Here is a 26280-nt window from a genome sequence, read left to right on the forward strand (position 1 = left end):
AACTATAGTTTGTTCTAGGTTTGTACAGCAAAGGTCAATATTAGTTATAGGGTTATAAAGCAAGGACTATGCAGGTGTAGGGCCAAGAAGAGGGAGTTGGATAATAGTCAGTATTTAAATCACTATACTGGTTCTACATCCATCACTGAGTAAAAAACTTCCTTTTCATTTTTTGCTTATGTATACTGTTTACAGTTACGGATGCAAACATGAAACAGAAGCCAGACGAGCATATGAAAAGCAGATGGGACTGGAGCATGAGGGCTTTTCTTGTATGGACAGTGGTCTCTGGCTGAGTCCCAAGTGGCCATACATGGGAGCCTCACCTGATGGCATGGTCAGGTGTGACTGTCACGGAACTGGCATTTGCGAGATAAAGGTAACATTCAATTTCATTATAAACATGCTGCAATATAAATACATGTTTTTAATGGCTGAAAAAAACAGGGCACATGCAATGAATTGCATTTGAGAGTATATGGTCCCTTTTAACTGTATATTACAATAAACAATGATCATATTTTGCAACCTGTCTTCTGTGCTTTTCCTTGAACCCAAACTGCTTCTGTGTGCTTTTTCATTCTATTGTTGACATGTTCTTTTCACTGCGACTTATAGTGCCCACACAATCAGCGAGATGAAATTAATCTGGGCATGTGTGCTGGAACCCCAGGATTCTGCCTCCTCGATGATGGAGATGGAACTGGACCGGAGTCATGCCTATTACTCCCAAGTCCAGGGACAGCTTCATGTTGTGGGTGCTGATTATTGTGAATTTGTGATGTGGAATCGGAACGACATGTTTGTGGCCTTTGATCTACATCACATCCTGCAACACCTGGACAGCAGAGGAACATACGTCAGAACGCTGTTCCTGGATTACAGTTCTGCTTTTAATACCATCCGCCCGGGCAGGCTGACTGAGAAGCTGACAGACCTGTCAGTCCGACTCCCACCTGTAACTGGATCTTGGATTTCCTGACTGAAAGACCACAGGTGGTGAGGATGGGAAGGAGGGTGTCTGCAGAGCTCACCATCAGCACAGGATCACCACAAGGTTGCTGTCTCAGTCCTAAACTCTTCACCCTGTACACACACGACTGTGTCTCCACCCAGGACAACACCATCATCATTAAGTATGCGGATGATACCACCATCCTGGGCCTCATCGGGGGGGGGGGGGGGGGGGGGGGGGACGAGTCGGGCTACAGGAGTCTGGTGAATGACATTCTCGTCTATGGTGAGGCGAACGACCTATGCCTCAACACAGAGAAGACAAAAGAAATAATAATGGACTTTAGAAAAAAACCACCCCCCCTGCAGCTCCTCATCATCAAGGGGACTGAGGTGGAGAGGGCTGACAGTTACAGATTCCTGGGACTACAGGTAACATCAGATCTGAGCTGGACTTTGAACACTGCTGCCACAGTGAAAAAAGCCCAGCAGAGACTGTACTTCCTCAGGCTGCTCAGAAAAGCTGGTCTGCACTGTCGCCCTCTCACCCAGGTCTACAAAGGACTGATAGAGAGCATCCTCACCACAGGCATCACTGTCTGGTATGGGAATACCACACAGACAGAGAGGAAGGCTCTACAGAGAGTCATAAAGACTGCAGAGAGGATCACCAGAACCGAACTCCCCTCCATGGACACAATCTACATACAGTGCTGTCAAAAAAAGAGCAGAGAGAATCATCAGAGACACACTAGATCCAGCTCACTCCCTGCTCAAACACAAACAATGCACATACAACCTCAGACACAGACGACCGGACAGCATCATCACAAACACAACACGTTTCTTTAACAGCTTCTTCCCTGCCACAGTGAGACTCTCGGCCAAAACAAGATGAACTACCTCACATTATATATACCATATTTAATTTACTATATTTCTTTATATTGTCTTCCTAATTTTTCCCATACACAGGGTTTTTATGCACTTGTTTAGTATGTGTATGTGTTTTATGAATGTGTCCTTCTTGTGTGTCTTTTACATTTTTGTCTTGACTCTGAAAAACCACACAAAAATTCCTATGTGTACAAGCACAAATGGCTAAATAAAGTTCTTGAATCTGGAATCTTGAAAGAATTGTGCCTGATTTTGAGTTTTGGGAAGATGCAATTCCTAAAGCTGAAACATTTTTCAGAAATTGCATACTTCCTGAAGTACTGGGACAGCAGGTTATAAGTGACATGTGATAAAAAACACAACTAACATGACAGTCTTTTTGAGCAAGTAGATATTTATTGAGAAGATTAAATTATATTGAGAAGACAATAATAATAATACAAATGTACAAAATATTTTAATAGATGGATAGGTGTACTTAAAACTATTTTGCAACAATGTGCAATTACAAACTGGATTCAGTTGTATTAAAGATCAAACTTTTAGGGCTCAATTCTGTCAAAGGTATTGTAGAGTATGGCACAGCTTTACCATTTTATGTCTTCCTGTGTTCATACTGATTTATAATTATGAATGACTCAATCAACTGTCATTTTTCTAATTTAGTTATTTACAGCTCATTACAGCACCAATTTAGTTATTTACAGCACATTAATAGTTATTTACAGCACATGGATACATTTTGTAATTTCTAGTCCAGTGAGACAACAGACAGATTTGACAAGGCACAGCAAATAAACCCAATCTTGTCAATCAATGACAATGACTCACCTTGTTTTGTAGCCATGTGTTCTATGGGCATAGCTCTGCTTTGCAGTATCTGATATTTCCTTCTGACTAATCCTATGACCCTTTTAACATGAATTCGCACATTTGCTATTTTTCTGGTTTGTTCCACCTCATATGCTGACAGTTGTCTTTTCCCCTTGGTGAATGCAGGCATCTGTAGTGAAGCACAGTAAAATCCCACACTATCTCCAACATTAAATCCACGGTCAGCTAGAACAATATCTCCAGGTAAAAGGTTTTGTAGGAGACCGCTCTCTTCAGTGATCTGTTTATCGCTAACTCTTCCTCCCCAGGCAGGAGACATGTAAGAGACATAACCTTGGCGAGCAACACCAATCAAAAACTTAACAGTGTTGTGATGCTTGTAGTTTGACCATGTTTGTGCTCTAGCTAGCAAATTAGAGGGCCTCTCAATAAACACTTCAAAGCAGTCAACAATCACAGCAACTCTACATCCAAATGCTTGCCTGAATCCCATTGGCATTGTAGCTTGAAGTACATGTCGCTCTGGCCACTCAATTAAAAACTCTAATCTCTCATAAAGTATGCCAATTAACTTGTGCCAAACTCTAGAAACAGTGGAGTAAAATATGTTTGAACCTGAAAGCCAAATCTTTCAAAGGGAGATTTAGGGGCCATCCACATGGAGACGATTTTGGAGTGAAACCGCAAATGTCTTGTGCGTTTAGGCCGACCTTAACGATGGATCCGGAGTTTTCGCTGCATGAAAACGCACTTTTTTGAAACCTGGTTCGAAGGTGGAAAAGTCCAAAACGTTTCAGGTTTTAGATTCGTGAGAACACCAGAAACGAAAACGATGATGTCATCACCCCTCGACCCGACCCTCTAGCTTTTGACCTCTTAAGGCCGCGACGTCTCATAACAACAACCCACAATGGCGGAATACAGCCTAACCCCGACGATGCTGGCGGTGCTGCAGCAGATAATGACCCTTCTTAACACGCTAGGGGGATCTATATTACAGCAAAACCGATATATAGATATATAGATATATAGATATATGTTGTTCGGTTATTTCTGTTTGTATACAGCGGGCAGGCTTTATGCGCATGCTCCGCCTCTTCTTATTCGTTTTTCGGTGGATTTCTGTAGCTGAAACAGCGCCACACACAGGCCTGGAATATGTACTGCAGCGTTTTCGAGAGTTAATGCGTTTTGGGAATGAGTCCATCGTTTCGGAGAAATGTCTGGCCCCCTTGCCGAGAGAAATTTCGTTTAGACGAAATCTGGCTTCGTCTAAACGGCCTTTTAATCTCAACCTCAGCAGAACCAAAATTAATTGCTCAAATTTAGAGAGCGCAGACATAGGACCATAGGTGATGTAAGGCTCACACAGCTTAAAAACCTGCATCAAAACTAAGACATTAGGGAGCCTGGTATAAAATTTGGTCCTGTCTTCGCTCTTCTCAAAAGACTCTTGACTAAACAGTGTATCCATTGCTTTGGTACGAAGATCTATCAGCTCTTTTGTGGTTTGCTTCAGAACATCTTCCATTCTCTCAATGTCATGTAAGGTCCGTCTGACAGCTTGCATCTGCATACAATATATAGAAGGAGGGGGTGCAATAAGTTATTCAAATTTCTCCAAAAATATATCTAATTTTCTTATTGTCTACATTTTTATTTGGTCAAATTTATTCACTTAATTGGTGACTTCACTGACTTAGTTATCAATGTTTTGAAAGCCTTATTCAAAGTTTACATAGATTAGTTGCTGTCATGATCATGATTTGTCATATGCAACAATAATATTGGCTACACATTAAAACAATTAATTTACCTTGTCGATCATTTGACATTTCATTGAAGTCCTCTGATTGTGGGCTGTCAGACTGCTGTGGATCTGGGCTCTCTGTTGCCCCTGAGCTTCTTTGGTGGTGTGCCCTAGATTTCATCCTCACCTCTCGTTGACGCGATGATTCTGACTCAGCCTTACCTCGCTGGTAACCGAGGTTAACTGTAGGAGCCCAGTCTACAGACTCAACGTCCTTTAAAGCGCTGGGAAATCCTAAAGAAATAAACCAACGGCCCTAATTACACGTATGCGCCGCATAGAACTCGTATTGTTGTTAAGAGGTACAAACTCCAACAAAGCCATGAAAAAAACTACCTTTACTGTTACAGAGTAAATTAACAGTTAACTATATTATAATGTTACATAAACAAAGCTACAAAAGGCAAGTTACCTTTGACGAAGTGGTCGCTACACACACAGGCATTATCCGACTCTGCTCCTCCTGACTGTAAACAAAGGTTGAAAAGCCAATTTTTCCGGCGTTTTTCAGTCAGTTTCCTGCATTTTTCCCCTTTGTGGACAACTACTTTAGGAACTCGATAGAAACTCTTGCTGGTTTCTCGGTTGGAACGATTAGAGCAACCATACACAACACAGAAACTCGGCATGACTGCCTAGACCGCTTCTTCCCAGTAAACAAGTTGTGGCGAATTACTCATTAATTACTTCCTGCTGTCACTATCTGTCACTTTCTGTCATGTTTTGTTTACCTTTTTGACTGCCCTCTGGTGGTTCCTTTGTGTACGGCCTGGCCATGTGGTTTTGGCTGGAGCTGCCCATGATTGCCTAATTGTTTGCCACCTGCCCCTGATTGTGCTGGCCTAATTGATTGGCCTACTTAAACTCTGCTCACTCCATGCTCTGTGTCAGATTGCCCTGTCCTTCTCTCTGTGAGTGCTGTTGGAGCCCTGAACTTTAAGTTTGACCTCTTTGTTCTCCTTGTTGGATTCTGCTTGTTTTTCTGCCCTGCCAAGCTTCTGTTTTTGCATTTTTTGATTACTCCTCGTACGAGTGAAGATTTTTGTTGTGGACTTTTTGAACTGCCCTACTGGCTGAAGATTTCTGTTGTTTGACTTTGAAAAATAAAAACTCTGAACTGGAACTGCAATTGGGTCTCCCTGTCTGTACTGTAACACCTGCCCTCCATCTACAGTTGGCGCCGCAGCGTAGAACGATAGTGACATCATATGCAAACAACCTATTGTGATAATCTGTCAGGGTGGATTTAACTCAGAATCGAGATTGAATGTACGGTAATACTGGTCCAACCTTAGGTGAAGCCGGGGGGCCACAGGTCAGTGATCCAGTGGGAAGAAAGACGGGTCCCCAGATGTGAGGTCCTAACCAGGAAGGACATTTCCATGGTAACTCAAAACTATCTTTATGAAACTGTTAAACCAGGCTTATTTCAGTCTGATTTACTGGTTACAGGCTGATTAAACTTATAATGTTGCCTAAGCTTCTATGCTGTCGTCAAATGCTTCTATGCTGTCTGTGCTGTACACCTGCATGAATATGACAGCTTTGAATAAGCTAGCTAATATATACATGACTTTACTGGTCTGTCTGAACTAACATGATGCTCCATTTGTGGCAGCTGTGAAGATCTGTCAGGGTGGATTTATTGAGGACAGGCGATATGGTGAGCAAGAACCTTTTTATTTTTTTGCACTGAAATAAAAAATAAAAAAAAATTTAAAAAAAGCACTCACTTTGTACACTCAATAACTGTAGATAGAAGACATTTTTTGACACTGCCTAATGTCTTTGAAAACAAACAGACCAGAAAAGAACATTAGAAAATCATCAAAACATTCCAGATGACAGAAATGTACAAAAAGATTCCCTTAGTACCATAACAATGTTTTAACAAAACAAAACATTTCCTTTGCTGAGATGTAATGACTGGATTTAATACTGTGCAAAATCAATCTATAATATTGAAATGGCATTCATGTGGAATTAAAAAGCAATGCTAAAAGAGTAAACACAACTTCGAGAAAAGAGTCAGTGGTAGAGGAGAAACGATGTGGAAATAATTGATATTCCACCTTCTCTTATTATCCACATTCACATCAAACAGTCCAAAAAACCCTCAAAGGCAGTTCAGGATTGCAATTCCATATCTACAAAATCTGCATTTTAACAACCTAGCTATGTACACTGTACAGAGATTTAAACACAAACATACATCTTTTACAAAGAAAAAAGGAGCTGCATGCCCGAGTGTATCAGGCAGATTATAGTACACACAGTGACGATCTCAAGCAGTAAGATGTGCTGTCTGTCCTGGAGGCCAGATGGAAACTAAGCCATTACTGACTTCTGTCTGCAGACATGGTGAAAATGCTACAAAGTACCAGACAACACTTAAATGCAATGCTGATAGATGTCTATGCTATCCATGGCTGTTTGGGATTTATGGTGCAACAACATCAACAGATCAAACCAAAAAAGATATGGATATCAACTCAGGCTCACAGCAGAATGCAGCTGTTTTTTGCTCTACAGTTGCAATGTGTCTTTTGAACTGTCTTGTTATAAAGAATGAACAATTACAGTGACATATCGTCACCAAGGTCTGTAGGATTTCTGATATGGCACAAAATGTCACCGAAAACATCATGGCAAGCCAACATCAAATCACTAGTGCAACATAAATAAAACAATTCCACAAAACAAAATGACTGAAGCCGAGAGTGGCTGTGGTTGCTGATATATATATATATTTCCATTTACTTTTAAACTATCTTGTTATCTGAAGATACAACATTTTTTCATGATAATGTCTTATCTCATCTTTACAAGATAACAAACTATATTTTTGAGGTCTCGTTTATTTCCAAGACTATTCAGTGGGTGAGTTATTCCTTAAGTACCATTTACATTAGCTGGTTGGCATGAGCTGCTTCACAATTACTGGTTCTTTCAGTAACTTCCTGGCTACCAGCTCAAATTCATACAGGTATATACAATACATACAATAGGCCATTATAATCTGAAACTCCTCTTTGTGTGCATTTTTGGACAACTGTGGCTCATGAGGTAATGCGGGTGGTCCACTAATCAGAATATTGGTCGTTCGATGCCCAGCTCCTCCAGTTGGTATGTTTAAGTGTCCTTGGGCAAGACAGTGATCAATCGCTCCTGAAGGCTGTTCCCTTGGTATGTGTCTGTGTGTGAATGATTAGCAAGGTGCCAAATGGGCAATTTGGCACTTTGAGTGGTCGGAAGACTAGAAGGGGTTGTTGCTGCTTGGATCTTTTGTGAGCTCCCACAAAATACAGAGCCTTTTCTTTCATGGAGCTGAATAAATGCTTTGTTTGAAAACTGTCATTCTGCAAAGCAACAGTAATAATAACTGTCAAATAATGTAGTGGAGCACAAGGCCTTCCCACTGAAGGCTAGTAAAGTAAAAGTAAAAAGCTGCATAAGATGAAAAATACAGTACAGCCAAGTACAGTACTTGAGAAAATATATTTATTTTCCACCACCAGTCTGAAATAGTTTTGGTCAGGCAATGAAGGACATATGCCTCCTATCCTAACACAATGAAAAATGTATGTCCTGATCACTGATCACACTTGGGGGGTAATATTAGAATTAGAATTAAAACTTCACCCTTGGATGATGGTCTCAAAGAGTAAATCTCAGTACAGTTTCTTATATGGAGATAAGATAAAGTTTTAATAATGAAAAAACAGGCACTAATTAGCAACTACAGCAGCTCTTGGCTTCTGTACAATACTTGGTACAAAAAATGAAAGCTGGAAAATCAATGAGAAATTGAATATTTTTGGGCTAATGAGAGAGATTGGCTGTCATGGCTTGATGGAGGTGGGGTGGGGTGGGAGGGGTCTTGATTGTTTGAATGTTTCCATATTAAATCAAATAAATGGCTTTTTGAAATGTGGCCAGAGCATTGTTTCATACCTTTTTACCAGTAAGGTCATACTATTTTACAAAGTCTGTACAAGCTTGAAGCACTACAAAATGTACAAATCCAATGAAAAAGAAAAGGAAAATGGCGATTTGTGTCTTTTTAGAGTGGTCTGATAAGTCCCAGTGAAGGAATGGGGAACCAAACAACCCTTTCACTTACATGATTGCCCCTTCTCTTTTTTATTTTTTCTCCACCACATCTGTAAATTTTAATCTCTAGTGGATTAGTCTTTCTTATTCACATTCTCTATCCCATTCATTTCACATTACAAATGATTCCCTATTGTCCTAAGAAGGACACTTCGGACTGGTCTGCACAGCGAAGACAGGACTGTCAACACACAGAGTTTGTGGTAGAAATGAGCACCCCAATTTTTGAACACAGTTGCATTGGAGGATAGTGCTTAAAACTAATGAAATGTGGTTTTAAGGTAATTTTTAAGAGTCTCTGGTTCTAGAATTACCTAGAATTGCTGTGGTAACATCTGTGCATCCATCTGCACCAATGTTATGCTCCTTCTGGCCCATTATACCTCCTTTGGCATCTATACAGGTCAGTCAATCACACCTCAGTCTGTTGCTGTGAATCAGTGATGATGGTCACCCCCCGACGTAGCTCGTCCATACTGTCAAAGTCACTACCATGTTCAGAGTCATCCAGCCCACAGGGGGCTGACACGTCCGAGGCTGATGAAGCGCCAACAGAGAGTTGCATATTTAGTGACACAGAGTCCTCAGTGCCCCCATTTCCTGGGCTCATCTCACTTGTTGAAGTGCTGAAGTCCCCATGTGGCACTTCCCCAAGAGTCAGCTGGTGGGGAGGCAGGTACTGGCTTGGGTGGAAGTGTGGCCTGGAATGCTGATGCCCACTGCTGCCAGAGCTCAGGGTGCTCTCCTTGGAAAGTGGCGGGTTGGCAGGTAGTGGTGTGTAGGGCTCTGGATAGTCCTCACCAGTGGGCAATGGAGGAGGCAACTGGTCGTGGCTCAAGAATTCTTCTTCGTGGGGAGGGGGATAGTCACTGTCGATGTCATAGCCCCCCAGGTAGTAATCTGACTCCAGTTCACGAGTGCTTCCTCCAAGGCGGGGGGCTGAGCCTGCTACATCCCTTCCAGGACCTGCCTCATAGGCTGGCACTTCCTCAATGTCTGAGAGCCTGGTGCTTGGCATCCAGTCTGAAGTGTCCCAGTGATATGCTGACAGTAGAAAGAGAGATGGTTATTGACAGTGAAAATGTTATGAGCCAACAGCCCTCTGTAGGGCTGAGCTGTAGTGTCGGATTATGATCGTCCAACACACTTGTCTCTTGCTTGGGGAGTTGTGCAGCAGACATGCCTTCAGAATGCACTTTAAACACACTCAGTTACAACTACAATACACAGAGGTCTTGAGGGTCCAGAACATGACAAAGCACGACCTGCACAAGAAAATATGTTGTCTTTAAGTGCACGTGACATGCACATCAAGAGCCTTTGCAGGTGGGGTTACACATGTCACAGCATGCTGAGCTGGATGGAGCACTGAAGCACTTAAGCCATGATGAAGGGCTCAAAAACACATGTTAGAGGGATACCTCAAATATTTGGTAGATTTTCCTATTGGTCAATCTGGCTTGTGTGTTATCAGTAAGTTCAAATATCATTTGATTAATGTTTTCCTGAGAAGTGACCTCTTATGGTCATGTGAATAATGATTGCTCTCAAACGATTTGCACATGCCGGGGGACAATTAGCTTGAAGAACCGTAAAAAGGTTGTGCCATTTCACTTTACAGTAACACATGATAACAAAGAATGTATCAGGTTGATGGTGATTATAGCCATATAATTTCAGTTTTTCTATCCTCGTGTGTATAAATGATTTTAAAAGTTAGGGGTGAACATGTCCAGACTTCTAACAACAACAACCAAAAGTTATTACTGGCTTCCTTTATTTTCATCTAATTGGTCCAGTTTTTATGATGTAGTGACCAGTGATTTATGACCATCATAAACACCTAGTATATACGATGTGGTCACATGCGTTTGCCACATGTCGATAAAGACTTGTCAAACGCAACATATAGAGGTACCTGACATGGATTTTGAATCTGCCAAAGATATGATGGTTTCCTCAAAAGTCGAGAAAAAGTAGGTTGTATTTCTTGTTTAAAATTACAGCGTATGGTTTAGACCTGCTCAATGTGAAAATGAATTTTGTTGTGATTCGGCGCTATCTGAATAGAAATTGATTGCTTGATTGTTGACTTTGAAATGGGACCTAATTAGGATATGCTAAGGTTTCAGCACTGAGGACTGGAGTCCATGATCTATTGACATATTAGAAATTATGAATCTCATCATTAAAGGTTTGGTTGACCAAAAGGACAATCTACCAAGAACAAAAAACAAAAAGCAAGTAAAACAAAAAGATAATCATGCATCAAAGCAGAACAAAAAACATGGGCAGACTGAGGTTGTACAGTACCATCACAGGCTGGGGATAAAAATTCAAACAAGTGACATGGTAAGATGCAGTAAGGTAAGAGGTGGCAAGCAAAGGAGGCGCAGTAGGGACAAGGACCGGTGACTGTCCTGGTCTGCCAAGTAGGTAGCCAACAAGCTGTGGGAGGGGTATCAAATCATATCAAATCACATACACACAAACAAAGAGCTATTACTAAGGGCAGGAATTTACCAATGACAGAAAGTATGAAAGTGCAGCTGGGTATACACACAGATAGAAAGATACAGGGCGTAGACAAAATCATTTCACTCAGGATAGACTATCTTCGAGATAAAAAAAGTGCTGAAATATATTTTTTACAGAGACTATTTAAGAACAATGCCTGACTATGAGCCTGAACGATGGCTGCTGAATGAACCCTCATTACCATCTAGACAGTGTTTTCATGCTCCTGGTGGTGGGGCGAGATGGAGGTTAGATGCTTAATGTGCAGGTGCTGGGAGTGGCACATTTTTGGTGTAGATAATTGGATTGATAACAGAGCTATTAATTAGTGATTGGCTCCACTGTACATGGAACTGAGAAGTGGTAGATTTAGGAGTTAATACAAAGACCAGAAACATTTATCCTTTGGAGCCATTGATATCTGCAACAAGATTCTTGGAGCATTCCTACAACTGTACCCTGACTACTTTTTCAATTTGGTGTGTAGTTGGGGTATCAATTAACTACTGTATGTTGTGCTTTAGTCAATTGAAAGTTTTGGCATCAGAAGAAGGTTCAACAGATTACCCAATTTAATAAAAATGTGTAAACTTATCTTGCTAAGGACCAAATAGTTGCCTAGTTATGAGGGGTTATGGTGTGGCTGTGGCTCAGGAGGTAGAGCAGTCGTCCACTAATTGGAAGATTGGAGGTTCAATTTCTGGCTCCTCCAGTCCACATGTCAATGTGTCCTTGGGCAAGATACTTAACCCAAAATTGCTCCCATTGCTGTGTCAACGGTGTGTGAATGTGTATAATTGATTAGTCTCCCTCCTGATGAGCAGGTTGGCACCCTGTGTGGTAGCCCCTGCCATCAGTGTATGAATGTGTGTGAATGAGTGAATGTGACATGTAGTGTAAAAGCGTTTGAGTGGATATAACGGCTAGAAAAACGATATATTAGTACAGTCCATTTGGTGGATGAATTGCCCAACCAAAATCTTCTGTCCATTAAGCCCCGGTGATAGCCAGGCAAAAGAACAAGTTACAGTTATTGGGATATTACGAACGCTGAAAAAGTTGAAAAAAAACCTGCTGACTGGCAAGCAGCTTAATATGGAGTATTAACTATGTAAATTTAGTTACTGCACAATCCAAGTTCTTTTCATTGAGTGATTATTATGTTGTCGACTCCATGCAGACAGACAGACAGACAGACAGATATAGATTTTTATGTGGGTAGGAGAAGGGGTGGGTTGGGGGGTTAGTGTAGTCACCTCTATTGTAGGTTTGACTTTGGTCCATGACTGACACTGTCAGATAGAAGAACAACATGACAGAGAGGCCTTTAGCATTTTATTGTGAGTATGTCTATTTGTATTTAAAGTCTCTCTACTCTCCTCATTTCCTCATTTGTGTTTGTAACAACTTATGGCCACAAAGAATGGATTGCACCCATTAATAGCACCATGAATTGGGCTGCATTTGTACCTGCACTCTGCTCTCTTTTAAGGCGCCATCCACAAGAGTTTGTGCTAATGACATGCTGGTGCAAAACCTGCCCATAAAGTTCTACATCTGAGCACAATTTGCCCTTGTTTTGCATCTGGTTTGTGTCTGTAAGTGGAGTGGTTTCCATTTTCAGCACACAGATTGGTGTTTTTAAACATACAGTAGATGCACACACAGAGCTCGATCAAAAACCAACTTACATGTATTTTGCTTCTTTTATTATACCTTTTTTTTGGTTTAGTTTTCATATGTACTGAGAAACAGAAGCCAGTGGAACAGATGCTAACCTGGAAGTGGGGTGGGCTTACTACTACTTACTACTAACTCTGACAATGTGTGAGAAAATACATACTGAGAATGAATGTACAGTATGTACAGTAGAGTTAATTAGAAACATAATTCACACACAGAGTATATTTAGCTTAGGCAAGTAAACTGAAGACACCTCTTTCAGAAGAGATACTGCAATGAAAAGACTGAGAAAAGAAAAAAAGTGGAAGAGTGAGAGGTGAGACACAAAGGGAATGAGACATGGTACCTTCACTTTCGATTGTGTCGACTGCATCATTGACCAGTCGAATGACAGTCACTATGGAGGCTTGTGGAGGGAAAAAGGAGATAAGTTTTGAAATACAATCATTCAAAATGAAAAATGCTTGTCACAGTGTTGGTCAAGGGTGTCCCATCACACCTGCAGTATTTCTTATGGCTGCTCACAACTGCCAGTCCTGTCTGCAGAAAGGGCTATGTGCTCTTCCTTTTCCCTGAGTGTTTGTGCTGATTTTGATGTTTGGGGGTGATTTATACTATACTATATATAGACTATATTATAGTGGAAATAGTTCTTATTAAAAAGCAAAAAAACAAAGCCACATGAGAACAAAAGAAAGTTGAGACAAAAACAAACAAACCACTTGCACATTCATTGCAATTGCTTTTTGTTTAGTGTAGACACAACACTTCCTCATTTGATGGCAACAGCAAGCACAGGGATGACAATGACAACAGTGTTTATGTGGCCTAGGCAAAATGAAAATATTCAATTATATGATATATTATTAGAAGCAAAGAAGCTGACATTCTGGAGACATGAACAATCTGAAAAGTGAAAGGTTTTATGAACTCCGAATAAAACCTAGTGAGAACAGGGCAATGCAATGAAACTGAAACACATAACCAAATACACAGCTCCTGCACAAACACGACCAAAAACACCAACACCAGCAGCACCCCATGAAGTTGTCAAACCCTCAGCCTCCTCATCAGATGACCTATGCACAGTTGTGAGAAAAAGTTTGTGAATAACTGAGAGTGCAATATTTGCAAATAAATACATGTGTAGAACACCAGTTACAGCTTAAGAGCATGCTCCTTAGTCTTGTTGCTCAGCCAAATTGTTTTCGGAGCTGACTTTTAAAACTGTTATACTGTCACTAAATGTAATATGTCTCAGCAAGAGCTTTGGTAAATTACCAGTGGCTCTCAGGTCTCCATAATATAAACTTGATAAGTAAATGACCAATCGCAAAGCCCTGTCCCCCTCGGTTACCATTCTTAGTAAATTTCAACATTAAGGTTATTTTATTTTAAAAAAGACAGAGGTGTACAAAAGTAGGCCTCTCCCTTCTTGCTGGTGACTGTTGATTTTGAAATGACAACTGTCACTGGCAGATTTTAACTTCAGCTAGCTAGCTATTTCATCTAATGACAGCTTAATGAGTTAGTTGAGACTGATGTCTCTGGCTGAAATTTTAATGTTTCAAGAACTAAAACTGTGTGTTAGAATGAAGACCTATCCGTGTGTCCTTTCTCTCATACTGTAGTCTCTTTCCTTTTCCTCTCTCTTACTGTGCTGCATACACCCAGGCCCTCTGACTACTGCTAACTGAGGGTTTATATAATCACTTTTGTATTACTTCTAATTATTTAGAAGACGGCAGAGGACACTTTCACTCTTAAATTTGGGAATTTCTTGACTCAAGAATGTGACACTATTTACCATGTCTTTGAATTCTGACAGAATTAGCTTATGTGTTCTTGGCCAGACTGGAACTGCTCAAACAACATGAAAAATACAATAGTATAGTCTAAGTGGTTTATTGATATCATGTCTATGTATTGTCATTAAAAGGTTTAACAAATGTGGCATTTTACAACCAAATAATTCACCAACGTTTTCTCACAAATGTATGAAAACCATAACACCATGTATATGGATAGCATTGGTATTTGAATGGATATTGATGAGCAAAATTTTAAGCTGAAGAAAGACATGCCCAGTGTAAGCAAATAATAAACAAACATTAAAAAAACAACAAAAACAAAACTTTAATATAACCACACTTAAAAGAACCGAAACTTCTGGAGAACTTGAATATTCTGAGAACCCTAACCCATGATTGCTGAAAACACTTGGGGGCTGGGGCTTTTCCACTATACAGTTCTAGCACCACTTGGCTCGACTCGACTTGTTTTTTTTTGCGTTTCCACTAGGGATAGTACCTGGTACTTTTTTAGTACCTGCTCTGCCGAGGTTCCAAGCGAGCCGAGCCGATACTAAATGTGACGTCAACAGACTGCCGGCCACTGATTGGTCAGAGAGTGTCGTCACTTTTTCCATTTTCAGTTTATAATTGGCTTGTTGGGTCAAAGCTCTGATATGTCTGCTTTAAACAGAGTCATGAGCCGTCCGACACAATATTAAACCCGGCATTTTTAAATACCTGCAACAGCGTTAAAGCCATTCGGCTCAATTTTCTTGCTTTGTGTGTGACAAAAAGCCACATACAGCAGCAAGTACACCATCGCCTCCATGTCCTCTGTTTATGTTTATTTCGCGCAGCTGTGCTATGATGACCCCGCCCACATTGAGTAGGTACTGTAGTAATGGAAAAGGTCGTTCCTGGTACTAAACCGAGTCACGTCTAGCCGAGTAGTGCTAGAACTAGTGGAAAAGCGCCATAAGTCACTGAGTTCGTGAAACAGGTGTGTCTTACCATTGTCATCACAGGAGTCAGACTGGAAAGAGCTCAGTGATTGGACCTCTGAGTTACTTCCTTTGTTGCTCCCTGAGAAACATGTTACTTCTTCTGCCATGTCAACCATCTTGCCTGCAGGGAGAGGCCAGGGGTCAGGAGTGCCAGATTATAAAACAGACACACAAATAAATAAAACAGCCTTTTGCTGCAACCCTCCCTAACCTATAAACACATCAAAGTTATTCAGGTTTGGATGAAGCAACCCTGTCCACCATTTATGAATGCATGGTAGCTTACTTTTAGGTCATTGCTGGATTTAGAGTGCAGTAGAAAAAGATTATTCACTAATTTGCTACAAATTTGCAATACTTTTTCTCTTTTAAAAGATTTTTTTTCAGGCATAGACACCTTTATTTGAAAGTTGCCAGACAGGAAATAATGGGAGAGAGAGGGGTATGACATGCAGTACAGGTCCCCCAGCCAGATTCGAACCAGGGTCCACTGCGTACGTGGCATGCGCTCTAACCACTCGACCACCTGAGCGGCAATACTTTTTCTCTTTAAGGTTTATATTCTCTACACATGGGCCTACTATTCCCACAGGTGAAGAACATTAACATGGTACATTTTAAATGCATATCCTTGGATAAGTGAGGTGAAATCTTTATTTTGTATTATTGATTTTTTCAAGGTGTAAGTAAGTGTATTAGTCAGAGCCAATCGTTCCTAAGACCAATGACACTTGGTCTGTTGATGTATTGCATTATATGAAGAAGACTAATTAGATAGAGCCATTGAAGCAGAATTTAAAAGTGAAAGTTCTCTATGCACAGTTACTGTATGTTAAGTTATACTACAATTAGCTACAGAAACAGGCAGGTTTACTGTCTCTCTGAAGCAAAAAAGTTTGATTGTTAAATATGATGATTTAAGGACTGGATGACTGTAAAAACTTGTGTTGCGTTTTAGGAAGGTAAACTTTTTGTTGTAGATTTAATTTGATGTTTTCTTGATTTTATATATTTTAAACTTGGACAAAATTACCCACAAATTTACCGCAATAATATATGTTCTGCGCCAAACAGAACATAACACTTAGTCCCCTCTACAAGATATTTCTTCATTAACCTTAACTTATTCTAATTGTTAGTCTAACATGCAAGCACACTCACACACGTACCATCATCACTGTCCCATGGACTCTTGCGTATGGAGTCACAGTCTGAGCGACATGGTGACACTGGGGGCAGATTGGGGGCCACGCTGCACACCACCACCCCTCTCCTGGTGGTACCTGACAAGATCCTTGGTGACTCTGGGTGAAAGGTGCTCATCTCTGTATGCTCCACAGTGCGCCCATCCACCATCTTCTCTAGCGTGGACCGTGGGTCTCCTTGGAAACAGGGTGTGTATGCCATGGGCCTCACAGGCACCTGTGGGGGTCCCATCATCCCACCTCCTCCCACCACTGTGGACCCCAGCCCTGGCTCTGAGTAAAGGTTCAGAGGGTCTCCAGGTGTGCAGTGCAGGGTCTTAAATTGAACACCATTGGCCTTGTTGAGGAGGGCTGCTGTGGCAGGGTCCTGGACCAGAGAAAGATTGTTCCGCGAGTAGTTCTTCTGGAAGACCTTCTTGCGGAAAGCGATGAAGAGGATGATGAGGGTGATGATGACAAAAAGCACCACAGCAATGCCAATAAGCTCCTCTTTACCGACCACAGCATGGCCCGCCTGCATGTCAGGGACAACAACGGGTCGTAGGCTGCAGCGCTGGCCCACAAAGCCTACTGTGCAGTTACAGTAGAAGGAACCATGAGTGTTGACACAGATGCCGCCGTTCTCACACTCGCCCTCTGGATTGCTGTGGTCACATTCGTTCACATCTTCCTCACAGCTACAAGATGGAGGGATGGAGGAAAGAGGGAAGAGACTGGTGTGAGATGATCGTGTATGAACAACTTTGTACTGCTCAATCAAGTGTCAAAACAGAGGAAGCAAAATACTCAAATAAAAAATGCACTGAGGGTAGATTCAAGTTGGTGAAGTATTTTGTTCTTTTTACATGAAACGGATAGTTGTTGTTTTTTAATTAATCTAGATTTTTACAGATCTTGACGTATTTTGAATCATTTAAGAACAACCCCATAAAGCCCAAAAACCTGATTTTAAATTATAGTAGAGATCCCAAAGTTACCTGGGAAAATGTGGGAAATGTGTATGGTCAGGAAAAAAAGGAAGGGAACCGAAAGGTGCGAAAACGTTAGAGAATTTAATATCTTCAGTATCTACAGGGATGGAATGAAGAATACAGAATACAGCATACGGCTTGGATCAGCTGCTACTTTAGATTCCAACATGTTTAAATTTTGGCATCTTTTTTGAGGAGCACCGCTTAGGAAGTATTTTTTAAACTGTTGTCAACTTGTGGATTCTGGGGAAAAAATGCATAAAATGATCTTGAATGTTTCAGTGAAGCAATGTGCTTCAATAAAAATCTGAAACAGGATAATACACGATATATAATGTATATGATATTATCCTAACAAGACCAAGGACCAATCAGGCAAGGCAGGCAACTGAGCAGCAACTGGGGGCTCATTTCCCCAGCAATACAAAAGTCCCTCAATGTCAACTGGCTTTTGGTAATTTCATTAATAGCTAATTTGCAGTAAAGTACAATATCAACTGAGTTGGGCTCCATTTATGAATTAATCTTGTAGCTTTGTGACAAATTTCAGTTTTAAGATCTTATAGGTTTCAGTTTATATTGTGCTCACATGGTGGATATTCTTAAATATAATTATGTTTAATAAAATTACAGCAAACAAAATTGACATACAGACAATCTGTTGTCAGGTAGTTCCTCTAGCATAGGAGCACTGGTTGGTCTCCAGTTCAAAATGTAGGAAATGGAAATTCTCTTGTTTTCTCCTTATCCAGTTGTGATATATGGTCAGAGCTGGAGTCAGGATGTGGTTGGCACAGCTTAGCATAAAGACTGAAAGCAGTGGCAACAGGTTGTTTGGCTCTGTACAAAGTTCAGAAATACATCTACCAACACCTAAAAAGCACATTAGTTAATATCATGTATCTCTGTATCTGATGTTTAATCTATACACAAACAAAAATGTCAAAATGGCAATGTGTGAGTTAAGTACTGAACTATTCCTTGATAAACCAGAGACTAAAAGCTATGGTTACCATCTCTATCTGGCTACCTGTGCTACAGACAGAGACACTTTAAGTATTTGGTGGATAAACTGTTGTTCAAACAAAAAAGAGTTCCAGTATCTTCCTCCCTCTAAAACCACAAACAGACATGTAAAATCTCATGTAAATAACTTAATGACGTATTAATATCTATACAATCACCAATATTCTTATTTGGACACAGCCATGCTAGCTGTTTTCTCCCTGCTTTTAGTATTTCTACTAAGTTAGTCACACATAGACATTCCTCTGATGGGAAGTTGGGGGGAACAGAGGGTAGCTGGTGAAGGGTGAGGGTCAATTGGAAATCTATTTTTGGAAGTTTAAAAAAGTTGAATAATAAACTAAACATTTAATCTAGGACTGTGGCTTATATTTGGAGAGTGATGCAGAGTGTGTTTTTAATGGTGTACAGGAGGTTTAGATTTTACATTTTGTGATGTGGGAAATTTTTTAGATCTGAGTAATTCCCAAGAGTTTTCATTTATGAAACTTCTGAATTCTGTAAAGAAGCAGGCTTTGACAAAATAAATCAATCAACTTGCATAATGGTGGTGTGTATAGAGTCAATTTGTGTGTGAGGATTAAATTCAATAGTGTGTTCTTCTATCCTTTCAGCTGCCACACTGCATTTACTTTGAAAGCAATGGAATTCTAATGCATCTGGAAAATGTGACAAACAGGACCAAGTACTGTGTATGAGGAAACAATAGACAATATACTAATATACACAAACTACACAAGTACAAACTATAATGTCACACTGCCACTCTGTGGCAGCAAACACCAGAAGCACTCAATACACTGAGTTATAGTTTGCTTAACATCAGCTTTAATGTAATGTTCCTACCTGTTTCATATTATAAGATAACAAGTCATTTATTTCTTTTTCTTTTTTTTTCCTTTTTTTTTTACAACCACAATGCAAGATGCAATACTTATGACTTGAATTAAAGCTTTAAAGGGCCAGTTTACTGTGTATTGTCCAGTGCATACATAACATGGACACTAGTTACAAAGATATATAGCTGTTAAAGTTTTTAAATGTAATTCTGTGACCCTAACATATCTGTATCTAGTGGTAGATACAGATATCTAAAAACCCAGGCCAATAAAACCAAAAATATCTGAATGGACTGATATTTCCACAGTGGAAACCGCTTATAGTGATCAGGGTTACAGTGATCAACCGCTTATATAGATAAAAAAGCTTGGGTTTAATGCTGTTTTAATTAGTAGTTTATTTGTGTCAAGTACAGTAGTTATGCATTTTTTCAATTTTAATCAGGAAATCTGTCTGTTTCATTACTTTACTTTACACTGCACTTGCAAGTATGACAAAAATATTAGAAATTGCAATTAATTAATTAATAATAGTAAGTAAATAATATCAGAATTACTGAAGAAAGGAATATTTCTTGTTTGCTAAGTGTGTGACTTGCATTTTGTTTTCATAGTATTTACAATAATTAATTTAAAATAACTAACCAATGTGCATACACAGAAAAGAAAAAAGCCAAAAAAAAAACAAAAAAGCAGCTGAGCAATGTGTCATTGTGCAGATCTTTGGAATCGTATTCACGTATTTGGGTGAAGCAACTCTTTAAGGATTTTCAGTTGAGGGCTGTGTGTTTGTGCTGTGACTCACGTCAAACCCTTGAAGCCTCTCCTGCAGCTGCAGAGGAAGGCATTGCCAATGGCCTTACACACACCGCCATTCTGACACGGGTTGGGGACACACGCAGTTATCTCCACCTCACAGCGCCCTCCAGTGTACTGGGGGTTACAGCTGCAGAAGAATCCTGGCAGGCAGACAGCACAGAGTGGAACAAGGAAACAGACTTCATTATGAATTCAGAGCATTCAGAGCAGTGTTTACAACACTGAGAGAAAATTAAATGGCCAAAACAAAAAAAACAAACAACCCTTTGGGACACACACACACACACACACACACACACACACACACACACACACACACACACACACACACACACACACACACACACACACACACACACACACACATAGGTGCACACACACACACATAGGTGCACACACACTGCTTAAAGTCATAAATACACACTTGTAAGAAAATGTAGGAAATTAGCATTTTTGTTATTGTGTAATACTACCTCAATAACATTTGACTACCTGGAGCCTGGTTCTTGCTGGTGGAGGGCTGCTGGGTGGAGTGTAGGGTCTGGTGATTGTATATTTGTATCGTATTGTTAACTAATCCCATGTAGAAAACTAAACCAGCAAAAATTGATTAAGAGAGTGATGACTGACTGACTGTACGATCTGACTTAAATGCCTTAATTTCCTTGGGGATTAATAAAGTATCTCTCTATCTATCTATCTATCTATCTATCTATCTATCTATCTATCTATCTATCTATATTTCAATCTATCTACCCTACTCACAAGTATTTTGTGTGTATCGGAGCCTGATAAATTATTATAATTATTCCTAATTCCTATGTGCCATAAGTGCTCCAAATGTTGTAACCACATCAATAAGCCACACAATGTTTCTTCATTACCTTGAACACACACTACATGAACAATGGACTACTTCCTCCTGTCTGAGTAACATTTGTTAAAATCTACAGTGAAATTTTAAATAATTTGGGGAGAAATTAAATTATATATTTGTAAGTTATTTTTTTAAAAGATTATAAATATAATTGATCTTGAAAATGAACCAATACATATTGAGTTGAGTGCTTTGAGCTTTAATAAAAAAATAAATTTTATATTATAAATTCTGCCAGTCACAAATTAATTTGTTTGATTTAATATATGTCATTTAAACACAACTACAATGATTAAATGTAAACAGAGAGAGAGAGAGAGAGGGCAGTATATTATAAGAGCTGGCAATGCAATCCAGTACATAAAGGTATAACTTATAACACGTCTGTTTTACTGAAATCTGTTTTCTGGTAACAGGATTTTTAGCTAATGATGATTGACCTAAAAATAAACCTGCAAAATGTGGAGGTGAAATTAAAGACGGCTACAGTTCTTCAACGCTTTCATTCTGTGGTAAATGTCCTGTTTGTAGTGTTCTTACTCACCACCAGAGGGCCGGCTGGTGCAGGTGGCTCCATTGCGGCAAGGCTGCTGCATGCAAGCATCAGGATAGAGGATACACCCCAGTTTCAGCTCTGTCAGTCCTACCACCTCAGCGTAGCGTGAGCGCTTGTTCTGCAGCGGCAGCTCGTTGTTATTCAGCATGACTGAGTCCAGGCAACCCTGAAATCCCTCAAGCACCCGCGGGTCCTTCTGGGAGTCCATGAGGCTGCGCCAGTTGGAATGCTGCACCTGAGGTCAGGAGTTAATACATGAATTTAACTTTAAGATAGGAAGACAGAAAACATACTCATTTATTTTACTTAAACACTGCTCTTAATCATCAGGTTTGCGAAAGTCATTGATTATTAAGGTTTTATTTATTTTTCTCCCCCCAAAAACACTTGTAAAGGGAATGGTTTAGTTTTTTGACGGTTCTGAGCTGAAATGAAAAAATGGGCTGCTGTAAATTCAGTGGCAGTAACTAAGGTAGATCCAGTTGTTTGTAGGCTACAAGCTGTTTTTGTGAGGGTAACTTACAGTATGTTTAGTTCATCCCATTCATTATAACATATTATATTTGAACCACCTGAATCTTGTTTTCATTGTTTTTTTCTCAGTATTCCTGTGCACCTATGATTTTTAGAAGTAACAATAGATGAATGTTGAATGTTTGTAACCAAAATGTCAACAACAGTCCAACCCCAAACCACAAAGGAGGTCTCTATTATACCAGATTACAAGATATTTCATATTAATTTTCACATTCATTCAGTTGTTAAATTAAACCTTATAAGACTCGTTTATTTCAACATGAAAATCTAAATGCTGCTCAAAGACTGTTCCACACTGACAGGAAGGACATTCTAGGGGAGAAATACTGAAGCCTTTGATTTACTATTTTGCAGACCTAAAAGTAGTATGCTCCAGGAGATTTCACTGGTAAGAACCATGGCTATAACTACTGGTTATGTTATGTACCCTCAAAAACTAACTTGTGAAGATTGGATGGCTGAAAAATATTTTGTCTTATATCTCAAGAGTAAACTTGATGTTTCATCAGTGAGTGTGATCTTCTGGCACCATTGATGTTAAGATATGAATAAGTGCCAGTGAAGACTTGAGGGGGCTTTTACCTATCTGTGTCCATGTGTCCATTGTCCGATAATTCTCCCTTGTATCTAGGCTCTAGGCCCAACATGAACATCATGACAGTCTGGGGGTGTTATTGTATTGTAGTGTGAGCAGTGCAGAAATGAAAAGATTTTGTAGTCTAACAAATGATCACACAGCAAAATAATAGGGATGATAAGAAAACTACACTCAACATTTTACTAGTTGCCACTAGAAATGCTTCTGACAGATGCAGTTTAACACATCACTGGATACCCAAACCCTGTCACTATCTGACCACTGCTCCCCTTCCCCCCATGCCCACTACAGCTACACATGGACTAACCAGTGCCCCAAAGTAGATGGTTCTGTCTGGAGCGAGAGGCTGTATGAAGGGAGGTCCACGCCGTTGTTCTATGTAACTGTCATCCAGTGCCAAGCTGCTGAAGTTGCGGTTCAGTTCCAGCGCCACTGTGTGCCAGCTGCCATCATTGATACGACGGCCGGAGATACCCAACATGTCGGGACTGTCACCACCTCCCCCACCGCTGCCAAGTCCACAGGCCAGCTGGAACCACAGCTTCCCCTCCTCCAACTGCTCACACACACATAGACACACACACACATAGACACACACACACACACACACACACACACACACACACACACACACAGAGCTATGATATTGCACACATCAAATTCCTTGTTAGGATCATTTTCGTTAAAAGTGTGTCTTTCTTCAGTGTTTTCTTTCTTTCATTTGATGACATTATGAAGTAGCGTGGGATCATGGGAGTTGTTGACTTTGTCATTGCAGTCAGCTTCTAGTGGTTAGAATTCTTTCAGTTTTCATTGTTAAGGAAGTTTTTACGGGAGCTGAATTATGCAAACACTGAATAAAGTAGTTTCACTTTGAAAATCAGTGTTTCCACTGCACTGCTCAGCAGACACGGAACATTCAATGGGGTTCCACTAATGTTTGCTGAGCTTGTTTCTCTGACAATTTAAGATACAGATGTTCAGGAGGTTTCTACCAGTAATTATCAGAATTATCATTAAAGGTCCGAAACAAACAAATCGGGTAAAACCGGTAAAAATACTGACTAAAGCAGTTTTCAGGTTTCAGTGTTTCTCTCACACTGTTCAGTGGATGGGACATCCAGAGGGGCTGTGAGCTGAGCTGGCTGTTAATATGTGCTTCTCTCATAACTTAAGATCCAATGACTAAAATCCTTCATCCAGTCAAAAGAAATGATTAAAAAACCATAACAGACCTAAAAATTGTATCATTGAATTGTGGCTTAAAACTGACTTTAGACAGCTTCTGGCAACAAACACCACGCTGACACATGCACAAAGAGGTTGATTATCTTAATTAAAATTACAGATTTGTTTGGGTTTGGGAAAAGTACACAACTCAACACAATAATTACATAGGTCTAGACATTTTTAGACATGTGAAAAAGTTTCATATTATATGTAGATTTATTTTTGCTATTTTGCCTTCAGGTTTCATAGTAGATGGCGGAGAGGCAGACAGGAAATGGGAAGAGAGAGAGAGGGATGCGCGGTAACCACTTGGCTACCAAGACACTCCAACATATTACATTTTTAATGAGTGGCTGTGACTGCACACTGTGGATATGTGAAACTCACTCAAGATGCTTCCGTTGCTTTACAACATTTTACAGACGGATTATATATTACAGATTTTCAAGCCAAATTCCATGATTAATTATAAAACTGACATATCTACTGTATAGGTACAATGTATCTAATAGGTACATGTCTATTTGATTTAAAAAGCATCATAATATAGTAAGACTTTTGACTTTTTGCACTTCTTGTCATTCTTTCCACTGACATATTGCAGCAACAGACTGGTGCAGGAGACATTTATGAAATTGAACAATGTATATGAACATCTGAGAAAAATAATTCCTAGACACTGGCCAACCACAAGAGGACAATTTGGTGCCAAAATTCTGATGACTCACAGTAGAATAATGAAGATTCTTAAGTCTGCTTAATATATCATATATATCAATATCAGTCAATATCAATGAACAAATCACACCAAACACCACCTCAAGGATTCAACCGACACATAACAGAGCAGTAAAAGTTTGATGCCCTGTTGTATAACTCGGAGCCTGATATCCCTTAAACATGTCGGAGCCTAGACCAGTACCTGTCTGTCTGTGTGCACATTTACCTTGAGGATGGAGCAGGGATCAGTATGTGTGTACATGATGATTCCTCGGCTCTGCAGCGTTCTGATCCTTAAGCTGAGCTTCAGCTCCGTCTGCAGACGGTCAGACAGCTGGTACTTGATATAGCTGTTTCCTGAGAAACTCAAAGATGAATGGCCTGCACGCGCACCCCCCATACACACACACACACACACACACACACACACAAATGAAATACATTGCAGTTGCTTTAGTAAATAAGATATCCCAGTTCTGGTGTTTCCATTCCTTTTCTCTCTGACACACACACACACGCACCTGCACACTCTCCCAGTTTGCCAGGTGGACACTGGCAAGCATAGCGCCCTCTGGTGGCCTCGATTGAAACACACTGCATGTCTACTGGACAGGGCTGGTCTTCACAGTGTTCTGACAGGACAGCACAGCTGGCATCTGTAGACACAAACACACATGTAAATACACACACACAGCCGGGAAGTGAAAAACTTTTACAAAGCTTTAGACCAATTTATACAACTAAATGACATGAGCAAAACACTTTTACCAAGGATAAAACACATTTACATTTTAGAAAAGTAATTTACAAGTGGTGAAACACTTTTACCAGTGCCTAAACTAATTTACAAATAACACAATCTTCACCGAAATGGAATGTACCAAGTACAGGAAGTGATAAAGTGAGCGGCTACAGTCGACCAGTATGTTTCCTCAGCTGCTAAATAAACCATAGACATATATATATATATATGAAATAAAGCATAATGTAAATTTGTTTCACACCATGTAATGTTATTTTGCACCGTACATAACTATCAATACAAATAAGGTGAAAAAGTGTTTGTTTTTGTTTTTTCTCTCAAAATGTTCTAATGCTATTCAAACAACGAAAACATTTGTGTTAGGATTATCTCATCTTCTTTGTGGGTCTGACTATATGACCATCCACATCACAGCATAGTGCTCAAGGTCTGATTTGTAAGCAAACTGGTTATCTAAAAGCATTTTCATGTGTCAATGTTGAAAGGCAATTGGCATAATAGTGGACCAATGTAGAGATCAATGTTTACAGTTTT

General features: G+C 40.0%; 1 protein-coding gene across 1 annotated transcript in view; it reads right to left on the reverse strand.

Annotated features, from left to right (window-relative positions):
- Nucleotides 1-8793: 8793 nt before the first annotated feature.
- Nucleotides 8794-26280, reverse strand: part of fat3a (FAT atypical cadherin 3a) — a 174857-nt gene continuing 157370 nt past the window's right edge. The window contains exons 22-31 of the mRNA XM_062418455.1: nucleotides 25505-25639; nucleotides 25210-25364; nucleotides 23341-23589; nucleotides 21887-22133; nucleotides 20452-20605; nucleotides 16775-17487; nucleotides 15613-15726; nucleotides 13155-13214; nucleotides 12382-12417; nucleotides 8794-9652 (exon numbers count right to left, since the gene is read on the reverse strand). Of these exons, the coding sequence (XP_062274439.1) occupies nucleotides 9021-9652; nucleotides 12382-12417; nucleotides 13155-13214; nucleotides 15613-15726; nucleotides 16775-17487; nucleotides 20452-20605; nucleotides 21887-22133; nucleotides 23341-23589; nucleotides 25210-25364; nucleotides 25505-25639 (2495 nt within the window). The 3' untranslated portion in view covers nucleotides 8794-9020. The remainder of the gene's footprint in view (nucleotides 9653-12381; nucleotides 12418-13154; nucleotides 13215-15612; nucleotides 15727-16774; nucleotides 17488-20451; nucleotides 20606-21886; nucleotides 22134-23340; nucleotides 23590-25209; nucleotides 25365-25504; nucleotides 25640-26280) is intronic.

The sequence above is a fragment of the Scomber scombrus genome, chromosome 5 (genome assembly GCF_963691925.1).
Source record: "Scomber scombrus chromosome 5, fScoSco1.1, whole genome shotgun sequence".
Lineage (NCBI taxonomy): Eukaryota > Metazoa > Chordata > Actinopteri > Scombriformes > Scombridae > Scomber > Scomber scombrus.